The sequence below is a fragment of the Pleurodeles waltl genome, chromosome 1_1 (assembly GCF_031143425.1).
Source record: "Pleurodeles waltl isolate 20211129_DDA chromosome 1_1, aPleWal1.hap1.20221129, whole genome shotgun sequence".
Taxonomy (NCBI): Eukaryota; Metazoa; Chordata; class Amphibia; order Caudata; family Salamandridae; genus Pleurodeles; species Pleurodeles waltl.
The window spans coordinates 90,367,818-90,388,501 of record NC_090436.1 but is presented as its reverse complement, the minus strand read 5'-3'; the positions used below and the strand labels follow the sequence as shown (position 1 = coordinate 90,388,501).

Below are 20,684 nucleotides of genomic sequence, written 5' to 3'. Positions count from 1 at the left end.
TTTATATGACAAATTCCTGATGCCAAGCAATTATGATTAAGTTTGCTTTTCATGGTCTTGTCTAGGCACTTTACCTGTCATTTATCATCCCAGTCAGGATAGGCAGCAGTTCAAAGAAGTGTGTAGTCCATGCAATTGGCATTGTAAATTGACTTCCATCCCAAAATTACTCAGGGGTAACACCTCGCCTGTAGCAGTGAAGAAGGTGACACAGGCCCTTAAGGGTGTTTTCAATGTGTCTCATCTATGTCGAAAATCTGTCGCGGGCTGGTATATCGGTCCCATCATGAAAGGATCAGAGGGATTTTTAACCTCCACATATTAAGGCACCTACAGTTAATGACCATCTAAAGCAGTGCATTGGACATGACTGATTCAGAGATCTGCATACGAGTCCTCCAGGCGTTGGCCAACATCACGTATGATTCAGTGTGCACTACTCACAACACAGCCAGCGATCATTAGAGAAAGGTTACCAAACAGCTTTCGGTTCAGGGTTAATTAAATGAATGTTGCAATCTAATTAAAGGCTGGGGCCGGGTGATAATTAGCAGGGACTATATGCATTAAAATATGCACATGTCGATGAGCTGCAATTAAGAGTGTGATTTGGGAAGATCGATTCTCTGCATCATGTGATTAAAAAGTAGGAAGCGGTCCGCGTGAGGGCCTCCGACGCAGAGCCGGCATCGCTGACTCCCATCTCAGAACCATAATAAGTCTTGCACCCTCATCTACATTCTTGAATGGCGCATTCATCTCCCTCTCGCCTTTGTTTCGTTAAGCCATTCATTTCCCTCCTCGTTCATCGCCACGTGGTCAAGTGGTTATAGATTTATTAGCAAGCAAGCGAACAAGCGGGGAGGGGGGGGGGGGGGGGGGGGGGAGAGTGGCAGGTCAGAAAGAACAATCCCTTGCCATTTCAAATTGTTTCATCCTATAGCAAAGGACTGATCGATGTATCACTGCCAAGCGGGGTGGAGGCTTTCCTTCATGTCGGCCATTGTTCTTCGTGTCACAAACTTCCTGTACAACCTGCTTTTGTGTTGGGCAGATATTCAAGAAGCGCAGAGAAGAAAACAAGCCCACACGGTGTGACGGAGAAGAACTTTTGTCTACATCAAAGTGCAGATTCTATGCAATATTGGGCAAAGCTAGCATGGGCAGGCTTCACATGCTGTGGCATGGCAATCCTAGGCTAAAGGGGGTGCCAGAACCCACCTATAAATGTCATATATGCCCTAATGCGCTCTATCTTGCCAGCAAAAATTAACTTAATAATCCTTGACATGGTCCCTGATGGGTTGAAGTCTCTCAAATATGAAAAAAATATGGACCATTGTTTCCAACTTCTACAGACATTTATGCAAATCAAATATTGAGTGCATGCTTATGGAAACTGATTGACTTCATATGGTGGTAATACAGTGTAGTCCTTACGACTGCAATTGTGAGATAAATTTATTAATATTATGTGTGTTCTCATGGAGCTCTAGGAACAAAATAAAGTAGCTGCTTGAAGGTGTATGTGTAAAGGTCATCTATTCACTTTTATTCTGTTGCATAATTTACAGCGCAAGGTACTACAGCAGTTTCATAGCGCTTTTCTACCTGTTTTCAAGGTCCCAGAGACATTAGCGAGAAATCCTTTAGTTGTGCTTCTTAGTTGCAAGGATGCAAAAGGGTGTCAGTAGTAGTGTCATCTAGTGTGCTGGATGCCCGAAGAGTGCCTCTAACTTGAATTTCAGGATTTCTGTTGGAATTGCTCATAAAGGAGGCACTACATGCATATTTCATAATAACCTATTGTGTGAGAGGTGCTGTCCGCAACAGTGCTGACATTTCATTAGGGTGTATAGAAGAGTGGTTCTTCTTACTCTCATAGACTGACTTGGCACTGCTGGAATTTGTACCTCTGACCTGCGGTTTCAGGCCAGACTGGTCTGTGATTATCTCACTCATCCACCATACCAGCAGTCTGCAATGTCCCACAAATAGGACCCTGAAAAAGAATGTAAAGGCCGAAAAGCAGAGAAGTGAGAAGTACAGATTTTGTCAGAATAGGCTGGTCTTGTCACTCTATTCTGTGTCATTACACTTTTTGTGTGTTATTCCACTATTCTGTTCACCTCACTTTATGCATCATTTTCTCTTTTGAGATGTACGGTAATGGTTTCACTCATACCCCTCAGGGAGCACCAACTCCGTGTTTTTTAAAGAATTCATGCTCTAAAGATTGCCCTCTTCGATATGATGTCCCTCCAGGCTCTGTTCTGGCTCTTTGGTTTTTCTCTCTGTCTTGTATTCCTCTGTTGTTTTTTATTTCATCATTTGGCCTTAATGTCCATTTGTACGGCGATGATAAATAAAGTATTTTTTTCTCTATATTTCTGGATTCTCTAGACACTTGGGGGCATGTTTACAAGAAAGTAGCTTATCGTCCCGATGCGCCACTTTTCTTGTGTCGCCCCTGCCCCACCTAACAATACCATGGTTGCACAGTATTTACAATACAGTGCACCATGGCAGTCGTTAGGACAATAGCGTAAACATTTTGACGCTATTGTGGTGCTTTGCTGCACTAGCATCAAAGATTTTGACGCCTGTTGCAGCAAAGCACAGGGAGGCCCACTGCTGTGAGCAGGCATTAAAAATGACAGAAAAAATGGCACAGTGAAATGTAAATTTCACGGCTCCATTGTTTCAGGCCTCCCTGCGTCAGAACGCCCTCCTTGCATACATTATTCCTGGCGCATGCATAGTGTGCCACAAGGGTTTACAAAGTGGCGCAATGCAAGCAGCGCACCACTATGTAAATACGGCATGCGAGAAAACCCACCTTAGCGTAAAAGAAATGACACTATGGCGATGCAAGGTGTTGCTAGGGGCTCGTAAATATGCCTCTCGATTCTGTACTTCTTTGTCCGCTCTTTAATGACTGAATGTCTTACAATTTTCTTAAGCGTAATCCCAAAATACTCAGGTCCTTCCTTTCTGCCTTGTCTAACCCTCTTTTCCCAGTTTCCCCTCCCCTGCTTCTTGTCCCTACCTGTAAACTCCACACAAGTCTCGTTATTCATCTTGCATTATGCATTGCTGAATAAAGCAGTGTTGAAGAGTGTATTGCTGAATAGAAGGGAGTGTAGAAAGAGTATTGTTTAATAGAGTTGAGTATAGAAGAGTGTACTGTTGAATAGAGTGGCGAATAGAAGAGTGCATTGCTATATATAGTGGAGTGTTGAAGAGTGTATGATTGAATAGAACGGAGCGTTGAGGAGTGTATTGCTTAATAGAGTGGAGTGTAAAACAGTGTATTGTTGAATAGAGTGAAGAATAGAAGAGTGTGTTGCTGAATAAAGTGGAGTATAGAAGAGTATATTGCTGAATAGAGTGGAGTACTGAAGAGTGCATAGCTGCATAGTTGAGTGTTGCAAAGTGGATTGTTGAATAGAACGGAGTGTAGAAGAGAGTGTAGTTAAATAGAATTGATGGATGGAATGGAGTGTTGAAGAGTGTATTATTGAATAGAATTGAGTGTTGAAGAGTTATTAAATAGAATGTAGTGTTGAAGAGTGTATTGTTAAATAGAGTGTACTGTAGAAGAGTGTACTGTTGAATAGAGTGGAGTATAGAAGAGTGTATTTATGAATAAAGTCGAGTATAGAAGAGTATATTTCTGAATAGAGCAGAGTATTGAAGAGTGCATTGCTGAATAAAGTTGAGTGTTGAAAAGTGGATTGTTGAATAGAACGGAGTGTAGAAGAGCGTATTTTTGGATGGAATGGAGTGTTGAAGAGTTTATTATTGAATAGAATTGAGTGTTGAAGAGTATTATTAAATAGAATGTAGTGTTGAAGAGTGTATTGTTAAATAGAGTGGACTGTAGAAGAGTGTACTGTTGAATAGAGTGGAGTATAGAAGAGTGTATTTATGAATAAAGTCGAGTATAGAAGAGTATATTTCTAAATAGAGCAGAGTATTGAAGAGTGCATTGCTGAATACAGTTGAGTGTTGAAAAGTGTATTGTTGAATAGAACGGAGTTTAGAAGAGTGTGTAGTTAAATAGAATTGAGTGTAAAAGTGCAATGCTGAATAGACTGGAGTATAGAATAGAGTACTGCTGAATACAGCTGAGTATAGAAGAAAGAATTGTTGAATAGTGAGGAGTGCAGGAGACTATTGCTGAACAGAGTGGAGTAGGGTTGAGTGAAGTAGTGTATTGTATAGAAACCTTATGTATGTGATAGACTGCTTACTTCCCAGGACCTGCGAGACATGGTGAGAAACCTCTTCTCACCCACAAATAGACACCTATAGAGCCAATCAGTGCCTATAACCTAGATCAGATCTCTGAGCCTGCCCAGGAGGGGATACCTATATTAAGGAGGGGCCTCGTGTTATTATTATTTCACCCCGGGATGTGGTGTGCTCTATGCTGGTGCCTTCTTGCCTCAGTAAGCAAATGAAATTAACATGCAGGTTCACAAACCACAAATACAATACAAGAACGTCTCCTTTGTTTCTTTCCTATAGGGGGCGTCCTCGAGCCTGGTGGTCAAGTTCGCGGACACAGACAAGGAGCGCACAATGAGGCGCATGCAGCAGATGGCTGGACAGATGGGCATGTTTAATCCTATGGCTATCCAGTTTGGAGCATATGGCGCCTACGCACAGGCAGTAAGTTTCTCAGTCCAGATGGGTGCATTGGTTGGAGGAGAGGGATGTTCATAGGAATTGGGTAAAATTAGAAAGTTAGCTTAGAAGTGCACATAATACCTATATGGACAACTTTGTTTCTTTGACTTCTGGAAGCACCAGTTTAAGCCGTAAAATGATGAGCATACCATCTCTCACTGTGCGGTATAAGACATGCACTGCCTCCTCCATACATGTGCACTGTGCTTCCCACCACTTACTGTATAGCACACAATGTGAGCTGTCTCTATGCACTACCTCCCCATACATGTGCCCTCTGTTTTCCATGAGCAGTCCCCAGTATCAAATCTGCAGCCTTGTTTATCTATACACTACATTCCATCACTCACTGTGCAGCACATAGCCTCCACCATACATGTACACACTCCATCACTTACTGTGCAGCACACAGCCTCCGCCATACATGTACACACTCCATCACTTACTGTGCAGCACAAAGTATGTGCAGCCTCCACTATCTATGGGCATACGTCATTACATCACTCACTTTGCAGTACACAGTGTGTGCAGCCTCCACCATACCTGCACACACTACATCACTTACTGTGCAGTATATAATCTGTGCAGCCTCCTACATCCCTGCGACAGAGCATACTATCTCTCACTGTGCGGCATAAGACATGCACTGCCTCCTCCATGCATGTGCACTGTGCTTCCCACCACTTACTGTATAGCACACAATGTGAGCTGTCTCAATGCACTACCTCCCCCATACATGTGCCCTCTGTTTTCCATGAGACAGTCCACAGTATCAAATCTGCAGCCTTGTTCATCTATACACTACATTCCATCACTCACTGTGTAGCACACAGCCCCCGTCATACATGTACACACATCACTTTCTCTGCAGCACACAATATGTGCAGCCTCCACTCTCTATGGGCATACGTCATTACATCACTCACTTTGCAGTACACAGTGTGTGCAGGCTCCACCATCCATGTGCACACTACATCGCTTACTGTGCAGCACACAGTGTGGGCAGCCCCCTCCATCATTAGCACACTACATTCGATCCGTGTGCACTGTGCAGCCTCCTCCATCTCCAGGGTTTGCTCCACATGGCCTGCCTCTTTTACCTGACTGATGACAGAACCTCTCCCTGAGAGCCTGAGAGTCGTACAGCAGCTTTCCCCATTCTAGAAGGTGTTTGTCGGTGCAGCGGTGCACAGAGCCTCTTTCTAGGGAGATGCACTTTATCCCCCTCCGTTGCAGCTGAGCTGGCCTAGGTCTGTGTTTCACCTTCAGAACTCCTCGTGTGCACCAGGACTACACACAGAGGGGAGTATCTATAGGCCCCTAGCGCCACAAAAGCGTCACTTTTTTGACGTTCCTGTTGCACTAAGCACTGCACCGTATATACAAGGTGGCGTTAGGCGTTGTAAATACGGCCCTTCCCACGCAGCACTATGCATGGAAGAGGCATGCAAGGAGTGTTGCTGTGGGCTTGAATGGTGCAGCAGGCGCAGTTGCACCGGGGCCACAGTGTAAGAACCCCTCTAAACACTGATTATTGCTCAATTTTATTACTAAACAGACTGACACAAGTGCAGGTATCTAGCAGGCACGACTGTCATGATTTCAATGGTTTAGCAGGTGCAGTGGCACCAGGAACAAAAACTCTAGGCACCCACAAAACACTTATTATTGCTATATTTTACAACTAAACTGGCACTCTGAAGTGCAGTTATCTTGCAGGCACTAGAGTAATGATTCAAATGGTGCAGCAGGTGCAGTGGCACAAGAGCCAAAAGTTGTCATAACTCCTCTAAACACCTAATATTGCACAATTGTACTACTAAACAGGCAGTCACAAGTGCAGTCACTAGAGTCATGATTTGAATGGAGTAGCTGGTGCAGTTGCACCAGGCTCAAAAGTTGTCAGAACTCCTCCAAATATTGCTATATTTTGATACTAAACAGGCAGCCACAAGTGCAGTTATCTTGCCGGCACTAGGGTCATGGTTTTAATGGTGCAGCAGGTGCAGTACCACCAGTGCCACAAGGTGTCAGAACCCCTCTAAAAACAGATTATTCCTATATATTTCTACTAAACAGGCTGTCACAAGAACAGTTACCTTGCAGGCACTAAAGTCATGATTTTAGTGGTGCAGCAAGTGCAGTGACAGCTCTAGGAACCCCTCTAAACGCCAAATATTGCTATATTTTACTACTAAACAGGCAGTCACAAGTGCAGTTAACTTGCTGACAATAGGGCATGATTTGAATGGTGCAGCAGGCACAGTGGCACCAAAGTCAAAAGTTGTCATAACTCCTCCAAGTACCAAATATTGCAATATTTTACTACTAAACAGGCAGTCACAAGTGCAGTTACACTGCAGGCAACAGGGTCATGATTTGAATGGTGCAACAGGTGTAGTGACACCGAAGCCAAAAATTGTCATAACTCCTCTAAGCACCAAATATTGCAATGTTTGACTACTAAACAGGCAGTCACAAGTGCAGTTACCTTGTAGGCATTAAGGTCGTGATTTGAATGGTGCAGCAGGAGCAGTGGCACCAGGGCCAAAAGTTGTCATAGCTCCTCTAAACACCAAATATTGCTATATTTGAGTACTAAACAGGCAGTCACAACTGTGGTTACCTTGCAGTTAAAAGGGGCATGATTTGCATGGTGCAGCAGGTGCAGTGGCACTGTACTAACTACACGTTACTATACTCTAATACAATACCATATTAAATAAGGTGCAAAGTACAAGTTTGGAACCCTGGGATATTAATTCAGCATACATCACAACATAAACAGCTATTAACGGTTTATCAAATCTAAAACAACCATTAATATAACCTTATTCTAATATTTATAATCCAGTTAGTAAGATAGAATGCAAGAGTAAAACCAAAGGCGAAACCTGTTGGTTTTTCCAGTGCTTGTTACTGTTGTGTTCTATGATATATTTGCAGAAATGATCAGTGCATACACCTGCCACAGTTACAGAAGTCACCACACACTTGTATTGTGTGTGTTGGTTTTTGCGTGCCTGTGTCTTTGTGTGTGTGTAGGTTCTTAATGATATTTGGACCATGAGGATCTGAGCTTGATGCTATGCTGGTGAGCACAGTGGACTGCAGAGATGTGGGTGTAGACTATTTACAGAATACACAGGCCGTATCCTCTGGGCTTAATGGATCTTATGCAGCAAAATGGGGGCGCGTGCAGGGGCTCTCGCATCAACACTTGGGTGTAAGGTGCCCTACGCATGTGAGAAATACCTGTGAGAAATACCTGTGAGAAGTGGTCTGAGACTTCAGCCAGGTGCTTCACAGAGCAGAAGTGTTTATGCCTGGAGGGAGGGAGAGGAAGCAAATCATGAAAGGGTAAGTCTCCCTTTTCTATTCATGAGTCTTTCCCTCCCGGCCATGCCGTCTTATGGGACTGGTGTAAAGAATTTAGAAGATGGAGGAAGGGTGTATCCTGACTAGGGAAGAAGTCAGGATCGATATGAGTTACCTTAGCTCATGGTAGCACCTTTCCTCTTACTGTGTGGCAGAGCTTCTATGGTTTCTTCATTGTGTGGCTGTACACACGATTCTCAAAAGGAAAGCTATTCCACTTTGCAAATCACTTACCACCCTAGCTTGTTCGTCACCCAACATCGCTAGATTCCTTTATGACTTGAAATTCATACCCCTCCTGTTTGTGATTCAGAAAGGGTCGCAAAACCCTTGCAGTCAGAAACACTTTTCAACTCATAAAAGGCTCTTTAAATTTTTTTAGTAAAAGTATATTTTATTGATTTTCACATGATCAACAAATATTGCATAGACTATGTGCATATTGTACAAAGTTCATCCACCGTGTACAACACGTCAACCACAGTACCACCGTATCTACCCCAAAAACAGCCAACCCTAACATCACATTATCCGATTTAAAGTAATGCCGCTGGATTTCAGTGATAAATTCCACAATAATTCATTTGATCCCCCCAGATTGTTCACGTTTCTGCGGGCAGCCACATGATTGATAGATTAGAAACTCAGGTATCATCCAGTGGTCCATTGCTGGCACCCACTTCCACGGTGGAGGTGACCTCATTCTGCCACTTTAGTGCATTGTTGGACTTTGCATGCACCATTTCACAGCCATTTACAGTACACCATGTCACTTATAAGTCACCTATATGTCAGGCCTCCCAACCCTGAAGGCTGGGTGCAAAGTACCTGTGTGTGAGGGCACCCCTGCACTAGCAGAGGTGCCCCCAGGTCATCCAGGACCATTTTCCTGGACTTCATGAGTGCGGGACGCCATTATACGTATGCACTGGACATAGTTCAATACTTATCTCCAGCTTCACAATGGTGACTCCGAATATGGCCATGTAAGGTGTCTAACAACTGGGAATTGTACCCCAATACTGATTCTAGTATTGACTGTACAATCCCATGCACTTGGAGGCTCCACAGTGGACCCCCAGTACTGCCATACCAGCCTTATGAGGTTTTCCAGGCAGCCCCAGCTGCTGCCACCTCACACAGGTTTCTGCCCTCCTGTTGCTTGAGCAGCTCAAGCCCAGGAAGGCAGAACAAAGGATTTCCCTTGGGAGAGGAGTGTTACACCCTCTCCCTTTGGAAATAGGTGGTACGGGTATGGGAGGAGTAGCCAACCAGAGCCTCTGTAAATGCTTTGAAGGACACAAATGGTGCCCCCCTTGCATAATCCAGTCTTCACCAGTTCAGGGACCCCCAGTCCCTGCTCTGGTGCGAAACTGGACTAAGGAAAGGGGAGTGACCACTCCTCTGCCCATAACCACTCCAGGGGTGGTGCCCTGAGCTCCTCCAGAGTGTCCCTGGGCTTTGCCCTCTTGGATTTCAAGGCGGTGGCGCACTCTGGGAGCATCTGAGTGGCCAATGCCAGTAGGTAATGTCAGAGCCTTCCCCTGTGTAGCTGATCAATCTTCCTTTCAGGGCTATTTAGAGTCTCTCACCTGTGTGTTTCTTCAGACTCGGATTGCAAGACTCCAGCAGGAATCCTCTGCATCCTTTACTTCATCTTCTACCGACAGAAACGCAATGGAACCCTCCAGGAACTCTACAAACTGCAACAAAGAAGCAAAGATGACTTCTGCAACATTGTATCTTCAGCTCCTGCCAGCAACTGCAACTGTTTCCAGGTTGTGCATCCTCCGAGGACTGCCTGTCTTCAGCCTGCATCAGAAGAACCGAAGGAATCTCCCGTAGAGTGACGGAGTCACTTTCCTGCCTCAGCAGGCACCTCTCTGCAGCGACGACCGGTGGCATGGGTCCCATCTCCTGACAATGAGCGTGGATCCAGCAACACGGGTGGTGGACTAAAGTGACCCCGACAGTCCCAAGGTCCAGCTGTCCAACTTTGGTGGAGGTAGGGGCTTGCCTTCCCATTCAAGACAGTACCCCCTTGCACTGCATTACTTGCAGTTGCCAAGGCTTGTGTGCGACCTTCCAAGAAGTTCTTCATGCACAGCACAGCTTAGGCCCCCAGCACTCCATCCTGCGATGCACAGCTTCCTGAGTGGTTCTCCGGCAGCGTGGGACCCCTTTGTGTCGTGCTGCGTGGGCCTCCATTTGCACCTTCTTTGTCCCCCTGCTGTGGGACTCCTGTGCACACTGCCTGGTCTTCTGAGGGGTCTCTGAGTTGCTAAGAGCCCCATCTGTCTCCTCCTCCTTGGTAGAGGCCACCAGGTCCTTCCTGGTCCCGGGCAGCGCCATATTCCAATAACCGCGAGCTTTGTGTGTGCCAAGGCAGAATCCAGCAACGCAAACCAGACTGCAATCATCCATCCGGCATGGGACATCTTCTGCACCAACCAGGAACCCACATCTGTCTTCTTGGGTGCATAACTGAGTTTGTCTTCTCACCTGTGGTTCTTCTTTTTCACCTTCATCCGGGATAGCAGGGGCTCCTGTTCTTCCTGGACTCTTCAGTGCTTCTTGGACTTGGTTCCCTTCTTCCACAGGTCTTCACACCCAGAAATCCATTGTTGGTGTCTTGCAGTCTCTTCTGGTTCTTGCATAATCTTCTATCACAACTTACTGTGATTTACTCCTGTTTTCCTGGGCTCTGGGGTGGGTTCCATTACTTACCTTTGGTGTTTTCTTACACTCCCAGTGCCCCTCTACACACTACACTTGCCTAGGTGGGAGACCGTCTTTCGCATTCGACTATTTTAGTATATGGTTTGTGTTCCCCCTAGGCCTATTGCAACCTATTGTGATTTTCACTATTTGCACTGTTTTCTAACTGTTTTTACAGCTATTTCTGCATTCTAGTGTATATACTGTGTTATACTACTTACCACCTAAGGGAGTATAGTCTCTAAGGTATTTTTGGTTTTGTGTCACTAAAAGTAAAGTACCTTTATTTTGGTAACACTGAGTATTTTCTTTCATGTGTGTGAGTACTGTGTGACTACAGTGGTATTGCAAGAGCTTTGCATGTCTCCTAGATAAGCCTTGGTTGCTCAGCTACAGCTACCCCTAGACAGCCTGGCTGCTAGACACTGACTACATTTCACTAATTAGGGATAACTGGACCTGGTATAAGGTGTAAGTACCTTTTGTACCCACTGCAAACCAGGCCAGCCTCCTACATGCCCGAGGGAATCAGAGATGTCTGGTACGTGCATCACCAAGGGGTGGTACCCGTGAAATACCTTCTGTATTCTTAAGTCCCCAGTTTGTAACTTAGCCTCGAGTGGCATAAAGTCAGGAAAATCTGTGAGGCCTTTAGTTCGTGGAGACACTGCATCTCATAATTACAGATACTTGTAGTCAGTTGTTTTGTGAACCCCCTGCTTTCGTAGCTTAAGCTTGGGTGGTTTTATCTCCCTCAATTCAGGAAGGACCTCAAGACCTGGCTGTTCGACTGAACCGGCCAACCAGCGCTTCGACTGAGCTGCAGAATCCCTCCTTCTCCTTCCTCCCCAGCGCCTTGAGCCTCGAGCAGGTGATTAGCCACGCTTAACAAGAACCTTGATTGATTGATTGATTGATTGGTGTTGACGGTTACATTTATATATGACCCTATCCTGTCTACAGCTCTGCAAACAAATGTTATAAAACAAAGGTAAAGGAAATGATAACAGAGGTCACTGATGCAAAGTTAATCACAGGAAAGGAATGAAAAGAAAAAGAGAGGGAAAGAAAGAGAAAGAGGCCAAAAGGATGAGGGAAAATAAGGGCATACAACCAAGGAAGAGGATGGGACAAGAAGGAAGGGTCAACTGTATGAAAGGATGGAGGTAAGGGTGAAAGGACTGATGGATGGAAAGGTAGAACTACATTTGCATGGATGGGTGAAAAAAGTAGCTGGAACAATGTAAGTCTGGATGAATGGGTGGATGGATGAATGGATGAAAGCATGGATTTATGGATTGATATAAAGAAAGTGAATTAGAGAATAGATGAGAAACAATGGGTGGCTAGATGAATGTACGAACGGATGGATGGAAGTGTAAGTGGCGGAATGGATAGAAGACTGTAATGATGAAAGTGTGAATGGAATGGTGATAGGAAGGATGTATGGGAGCATGAAACGATGGCCAGATAGATGGATGCATGATAGTCTTAAAGGATCGAGAGATAGCTGGACAGAAGGCTGGAGGAAAGGACCTCAGTTAAAGTGGTCAGGGCATACTCAGTTTGCGTTTGAGGTATTGCTCAAACTGGGGGTCATTTTAATGTTCTTGCTACTCCCTTACGTACAGAATTGATGCTTATGAAGGCAGTAAGTGGCTTCTAGATGTTCAAAGCAGCTCATTAGATTACCATTTATCATATACCCCAGTTTATGTATGCTGATGACATTGCATCTGTGGATCCTTCCAGGGGCGCCAACATCTTCAAGAGCTGTTCCCACCTACTAGGTGTCTCCCATGTGTCCCTCACCATCCCCTGTCCCAGACTGATGACAATGATCGTAGAGGGAGGTAGGCATGACCCCATTTATTATATAGGGAAAGTAGTTGGTAGGTATTTCCTGTCTACCATTTCTCAGTGGCAAATGCAGGGTCGTTTTGAAGCTGAAGTGATTAGATGTACTGCACAATGGTATGTCAAGACATCTGCCATGCCTATTCCGCTGTCAGAGGGGGGCCTGCAGCATTTGGTCACGGCAATGTTTGCCTTCCTTGCCCACAGGAATAAAAGGGGTGTTGTTGATTGTGAAAAGGTGCTTTGCAGTCACAAATCTTTATTTCACAGGCTTTGACACCACAAAAACGTTAGTTTAGAAGGCCCTAAGGGCTTGGTGTACGTACAGGCGTATCACAAACCATGGGTGCAAATTGTTCAGCTACTTTTTACATATTGGTTTTCATTTTGCGATGTGACCTTTGTATAAATAGGTTGTATTGCAAAATATCTGTTTGGAGATGGTTACAAAATTACCTGGTTATTGAATATAAATTAGGCAGGTCCGAATTAGAGACCACATATGAATGGCCCCAAATGCTGATGGTGTCTTGAATGGAACAACAGGCTACATCTTTGCAGTTGCTCTCCTAAATGGGAAACATATTTTTTTAAGAAGCCCATGCCCATTGAAGGGGTAAGTGTTGCTTTGACAAAATGTTTCTGATTGGGGAATACATCAGGGGAGCATGCAGTGGAGATCTGGACCTCTGTACGCCTCCCAAAGATGCCCCAAATGATTAAAAAAGGAGATGTTTTCTACTGGGGGACACTTTCTCTTTACAAATCAGTAACTGCCTCCTTTGAGGTGTGGTGGCTGATCAGTGGTTTGAGACCACTACTGAAATCACAAACCATTGACTCTTGAAGAGCCTGGACTATCTATGACCCAGCAAGACAATCTCCTCCTCCTGCTTGAACACCCTCTGCATGCTCTGGAAGATCTACAAATGGACCCCCACTAAAATCAGAAGAACAGTCACCCGAGCCCTCGTAAGCAGCAAACTGGACAACGGCAATGCCCTCTACGCAGGAACCACGGTCAAACTCCAGAAAAGACTGCAGCGCCTCTGCACGCCTCATCCTGGACATCCACTGCCACATCACAGCCCACCTTAGAGACCTACATTGGCTCCCCGTCAACAGGAGAATCACCTTCAAACTCCACACCCATGCTCCTCATGCACTGCACAACACCGGACCAGAATACCTCAACAGACGGTTCTCCTTCTGCACCCTGACCCAATAGCTTCGCTCATCCGACCTCGCCCTCGCCACCGTCCCACGCATCCGCAGAACAACCACCTTCGGCAGATCATTCTCGCACCTCGCGGCCAAGACGTGGAACACTCTTCTCACCCACCTGCGTCAGACCAAGGACCTTCTTACCTCTAGGAGACATCTCAGGACATGGCTGTTCGAGCAGTAGCACCCCCGCCAACGCCTTGAGGCCCTCACGGGTGAGTAGTGCGCTTTACAAATTCCCTGATTGATTGATTGATTGACACCTTCCATTGTGACTCCGAATTAGATTACTTTTCCAAATCGTAAAAAGGCTTTATAGATAGCAAATTACTCTTATACCGTCACAAAGCCTGCTTTTTTATTTGTGATTTGCAGACTTTGTGAACCAAAAAGTGTTTTGCATGAAGAGCTTTATTTCTAAATAACACATTGGATAGGAGCACAATCTCGCAAAGGGTTAGGCTCAGTTTTTTGCTATGACAGTTTGGGATTTGCAGTAATGGCAGCTTTTGTGCACTAAAAGAAGACGCCTGGCTATGAACTGGAGTTTATCTGCCAAGTATAGTGGGATGCCAACATAGCAATGCATTTTATATAATGCAAGGGGAATTTAAATACCACCTCGCGCTGGCATCATTGCAGTTGGCTATCATCAGTGAAGCTTTACTATCAGTCACTAATCTTAACAACTGACTTTAAATTTACTTTAAAGAACAGGAGTGCAGATTTGGGAAAACCCTATAAATCCAATTCGTGCCAAAATCAAAAACTGAGCAACATTGTAAAAATCAAAACTGGGGAGTGATATTTCTCTGCAAATACTCCTGAATGGAAGAGGTTTTCTACCAAGCTGGAGTGTGTCTGCAGATTAAAATTTAAATTTAGAAGGAAGATCAGTGGCTTATTTTTTTGATTATTATTTAAATTATTGAGTATTTAGCTCCCTCCCACAAAGCCGAAAGTAGAGGATTGTCCACATTGTTTAGTAGTGGTGTTAGAAAATTTAGAGCATATACAATGTGATGTGCCTCTGGTGCAAGCTTTTGTCGCCAATACCCAAAACACATGCCCACCTGCATCCCCAGCTTGCTAAAGTATCCCTGTGCTTTAAAACTTTGTTGATCCCTGCAAACATGGTGATTCTGTCTATCTTTTATTTTCAACATTTTAGGCCATATATTATATTCATGTTCAGTATATATGTATTTTTATTGTTTATAAAACCCTTATTGTCTTTCTAAAATATTTCCCAAAAATGTTTGAGTTGAACACAAGTCAGTGGAAGTGTGGCCACCTTGAGTTAATTTGCATAATATTAATTGATTAATTGATTAATATTAGTTTATTAGTTAATAAAAACCATAAACGTCAGAAGCAGAATATCATTTAAAACATACAAATATGAACAATAAAACATACATCATAAGTATGGTTAGATAGAAAGTGCAAGAAGTGCAAAGTGCTTGATAATTAAAAACTGACAATGACCTATATGATATGCAGGCTGACACAAAACATGCCAAGCTGCCAATGCCAAGGAAACGTTTGTCTGGTCTTGAAAAAAAAAAAAAGAAAATAGAAAGAAAAGTCCTGGTGGGATAGGGCAGAACGAAAATTCACGGACCCTAGCTTAATTAATCTGGCAAGTGCCTATATAATATTCAATTTTCAGGAACGGTGGTGTTTCATCCTAAAAAACGTTTACACTCATCTGTCAAGATGGAAATGGCAAAATCATGGGGTTAGCTACCCACTAAATCAGAGTATGTTCCAGTCTACTACTATCAACGGCCTTCTTTGTTATTCGTTTTGATCTCTGCGTGGGGCTGTAGTTCTACCTTAATAAGCAATTTAAAGGCTTCCAGGAACTGTACCAGCCTAGTGTTCAACACGGTGGTCCTTGGGTCTAATGACTCAATTAGAGGTGGTCTATAGGACCAAATACCTAATGCATTAAATTCCTTTTTCAGCAGGTCTCTTCGCTGTGAGGCCAGGACTGGACAAATGCAAATTACATGCTGCAGTGACTCCTCTGCCTGGTGGCATAAGCAGCATTTGTGGTCTCCGCTACGGCCATCTTCCTTCCACTGTGAAAGGAAGTCTAAAGCTGGGATGTCACCAAGTCTTAATTATATCAATCTCTGTTTTATCTTCAGGGCAGGGTTGGAATCCAGCAGGGGTGGCTCTTTTTGATCTTAATATGATCTTAGTACCAACCACCCATGTGACCGCTTCAACACATCTTCTTTATCATGTGTCCAACCTTGCAATTCAATATGCTTATTTACTGCTGAAGGCTTGAGCAGATGGGTCAAGGTTCCACAAACCACTATTTTCCAGCTTCTTTTTGTAATCACCGCTTCCCCTTTCCAGGTTAATATTAATCCACACTAGGTTTGCCAACGTGCCTTTGGTGGCTAGCCGGAGTTTATAGCAGTATTCTATAAAAGCTGCAGGCCTGGCAAATGTTTGCTGTATTAATGAGAATTCCAGCCTGACTTGCGTGGGCAATGCCACTCTAGGTAGACAAAATATTTGTTTATATAATCTTATCATTATTTTATCAAGGTGGCTTGTCAGTGCACCTGTCATTATTTCTGAACCATATGACGTAGTGGCTAAAAGTGTAGCCTTCATTACTGATACCAGTGGCTTAAGGTTGAGTCCCAGGATAGATCTTGCTAGTGTTATAAAGGCATGATTAAGTGCCTGTGCTTTTTGTGTATCACCTCTCTTTGGGGTGCGTACGAACCTCTTGTGTCTATCTTGACCCCTAAATATACATAAGTGGATAATTCATCAATCATGTTTTCATTGAGGTACCACGTACGCTGATTTGAAATATGGCTATTAAATGAGATAACTTTTGTTTTCATACAATTTATTTCCAGCTCATTGCTCTTTGCGTATGACCCTAGGCAGTTCATTAATCTCTGCGGCCTATTCAAGTGTTGCTGAGCAGCAGCAGGGCGTCCGCATATAAGATATTTGACAATTGTTGACCCAGAAGGGTAGGTACATGAGCTGTCTAACCATCCAAATCTAGAGAGAGGTCAGGAATATATAAGTTGAAGAGAAGCGCATGTTTCAGTCCAGTTGTTTTTACTTCCCTGGACAAGCCGGTACCGTCCTCAAGCTTGATTTTAACCCACGTATCAGAATATAACAGCCCGATGGCTCTAAAGATGTTGGAAGGGATTTCCCATTGTTACAGCTTAGCTCATAATCTACCACTTGACACACTTCCCAAAGTTGACTTAAAGACAACAAAACAAATGTACAATGGGGTGGCTGTGGCTCTAGCTCTGCTAAGGGTCAGGCCCAGTGCCATAAGTTTTGATACTGTGCCTTGGCTATTTATAAAACCAGTTTAATTAAATGGCAGACTGCCAGTATCTGACACCCATGCATCCAGATCATGGAGTAGGCATGTAGAGAAAAACTTTAGGTTGTCTCCGGGAGCGGAATGAAGCAGTAGTTGCTTGGTGAAGATGCAGCTCCTTCCCTAAAGATGGGATGGATTATCGACTTTCGGAGATTGTTCCCTTTGCCAGGGTGTAATTAAACATTTCTGCAGGAAAGTTCCCCATCTTGATGTCATGTGTATAAAGAGCACCAGTGGTATCCCATTTGGGTGTGGGGCTCAATCATACTGAGGTTCAATGATCTTGGTTATCTCTGCAGTAGTAAATGCCCAGTTTACCTGATCCTCTGTGGCCCAATTCTCCTCGGGGACTGCTACGTTATTGTGGTGCTCAAGGTGGGCTCTCTCATTCATTCTAGTGGCAGGATGATTATTTATTAGTTCCTTTGGAAATAGTTCCCAAACGGATGTCAAATTTGTGCTCCCTGCAGCCATACTCTCCGGGCTAGCTACTGCCTCCTCTGCCAGGCCTTTGAATGAGCTTGAGCTCCACTTCAGGTGCTTCAGGTTTTTGGTCTGAATCTCTCTCTGTAGCGCTGTCACGGCATGCTGTTTGCGCACAATTGTTCGTACCGTGATTATCTGCTGGTGGTGCTCACTCTCCTCACAGAGTGCAACTCTACAGTCATGCACTTGGTTATTTAGTGGGAAGTTTAGCAACGTATAATCGAAGAATTAAATCGATTTGCCCAATGCTCTTGTCCAAACTGGTGGAATGTCTCCTGGATTCCACCCTTTCAGGGCGAACAGGCCAAGTAGCTTGCACTCCGTTATTAATTTCTTTCCTATCTTATCCTTCCAGTTGTAGTGTGGTATATTTTAAACTGGAAGGTGCCCAACTATGACGGCGTGCTCATCATTTAGCTGGTGAAATACACTGAGATTAAAATCTCCTGAGACTAGTCAGTATGGGGGAGGACATGTGTTTTTTAGATGCAGAACAAATGAGGCAACCTTGCTTTCTGTTGTGACCTCTTGGGGTTATTGTACGCATTTATAAGAACAAGAGATTCCCAAGTATGGTTGGCCCAACCATCCAGCTGTAGGGCCAAAACACATGATTCGTTTGTGTCTGTGATCTTAGCCGACAGGTTGGAATTAATATAAATCACCAGGCCACCTTTTGCCCTTCCAAAGGTGCTACTTTTCTCAGCAGGCTTACTAAATGCTTCATATTCAACAAGTGGAATGCTAACTTGGGCCCAGGTCTCCTGAATCATTATTATGTCAAATGCACCCAAGTACTAAACAACAGTACGATCTTCAGTTTTTGCCTGTAGACCACCTATGTTCTAGGAGCAGATAGTGTGCCCACCCTGATCAGATATAGTCGACTGGGCTGCTAATTGGTCTTTGCAGGTTTTCGCCTGGGAAAGAGATGTAGGCACCCATCTCCAGTTGTTTTGAGGCTCGCACTTTGTTGTAATTTTTCGCTGCTCAGAGTGCCCCCCTCCTCTGGTTATTTGAATTGTAACCTTGGCCTGTCCTGGTGCACCTTTTTGGTGGCCCCACTTGCCCCTCTTAAGACAGACAGGGTCGAATCTGTATTCCTTTCAGAATACTGCTTTTCTAATAACAGGTGGGGATATCTGTCTCCTTGATGGTTTATTACATCTATGCCATTGGCCTTCCTTTCTAAAACCTGGGAGGGGAGATCCGTGGCTATGAAAGACAAAAGGCTTGGATCTGAATGCTGCCTCCCTCTTGCTGGTAGGAACTTTATAGACAGAACGTCCTCTGACACTACATGGTCTAGACCCGGTAATGCCTTTATTACTCTTAAAATACTTGTCTGGTTTAGTACATCCTGTGGGCCCCGTGGTTTAAAGTCAGGGATCCATAATAGCCACCCTCCCTGTTCATTATGAACCAGAGGTTGACGATGATCACTCCTTCCTATATGGCCCTTGGTTGTTCCTTTAGATTCAGTGGGGTTATTACTGAGTCCAGGGTGGTCCCTTCCCACCACTGTACTATGGGGAGCTGTTTCTGCTTGCCCACCAAGAATGCCTCTTTCTGCTTCTTGGATCCAATTTGTGGCTGACTGCAACTGCATAATATTAACATTATGAGCTTCTATCGCAAAACAAAATGTGAGTATATACACCTTCGCTTAAACATACTTTTTCCTAATTCACAAACCTTTTCAGGGCTATGCCTTGACTGCTGCAACACATGTTGCTACTGCTCCCCATAGCGGTCTAACAATAGTTTTAGAGATGTCAGAGAGAATGGATTTAGCCTGTTGCTTCAAGTTGATCTCGTAGATGCCAAGGGAAGAGCATCCGGTCATCAAAAGCCCATGACTTCTCTTCTGATTGTTCAATGGAGGGGTCAGCTCCATCACTAGCAACAGGAACCTGCAATGTTTTCGGCTTGCTGGAGGGAAATTCTAGGTTGTGGTGTGTTCCACTCCAGGGTTAAGCATACATCCCAAGCCAATATTTAACTAAATTCTAGGATGGACCTACCGCACATGGCTACATGGCTAGGAGGGAAAGCCCAACTTTCAGGATGTCAGGCAGGTTCCACAAAGCTATGGTGTAAGACAAGTGCACATCTACTCAGACTTTTATCTTCTTACCCTGGAACTACTTATCCTGTATGTACTTATCGTGTATCTACTTAGCCTGCATGTACTTAACTTGCTAATGTGCAGCAATTTCCTGTAACAGCTCAATGGAGATCTACGCTGATCAAAAACCTCGACTTTTCACACTTTCTGATGATAGATCTGAATGTGAAATGAATGTTGTGGGCAGGTGCACAACGCCTGAGATATCTACCTCCAGATGCCGCCTATCTCTTTCACCCATGCAAGGTCATTAAACTATGCACTATTATCTTGATCACTAGTAACACTTATTATCTATAGCACATTAAAACTGGAATCGTGGAGTAGTAAACGATATATCGCAAGCACACTTGTATTATAAACATCTGTTATTCAGCGCCAAGATGCCTGCGGGTGAACGTGCGCTTTACAAATACACATGTTATGTTATGTTATGTTATGTTATGTTATGTTATGTTATTATGTGCACTACAGAGTCCCTTAGTGTGATAGTTCCAGTTATCACTGGTTTGCAAGGTGGCTGGAAATCTCTGCATTTCTAAAGAGCTTTGTGTGACCAACGCCTGACTATGAAAGAAACATGCATGAACTGCTTGCTTTAATGCATCTTGATGATAAAACTGCCCTGTTAGATTCATGGGTGGCAGAACACATGTGTAAGTTAACAAATTACACATCAGATGCAGATAATTCCAGGATTACAAACATTCCACCCCGTTCACGTTTCTTACGAAGATATGGGTCCATCACCAGAGAATTGAATCAGCACTGTGCAGCTACACAGTGAACTTAATCAGCGATGTGCATCTAGAC

At 44.1% G+C, this 20,684-nt stretch overlaps 1 protein-coding gene across 8 annotated transcripts in view; it reads left to right on the top strand.

The window, feature by feature from the left end:
* CELF4 (CUGBP Elav-like family member 4) overlaps positions 1-20,684 on the top strand; it is a 1,197,256-nt gene that overhangs the window by 1,005,067 nt on the left and 171,505 nt on the right. For all 8 annotated transcript variants that reach the window (XM_069218773.1, XM_069218769.1, XM_069218589.1 and 5 more), the window contains exon 6: positions 4,534-4,677. In XM_069218773.1, coding sequence (XP_069074874.1) covers positions 4,534-4,677 — 144 coding nt within the window. The remainder of the gene's footprint in view (positions 1-4,533; positions 4,678-20,684) is intronic.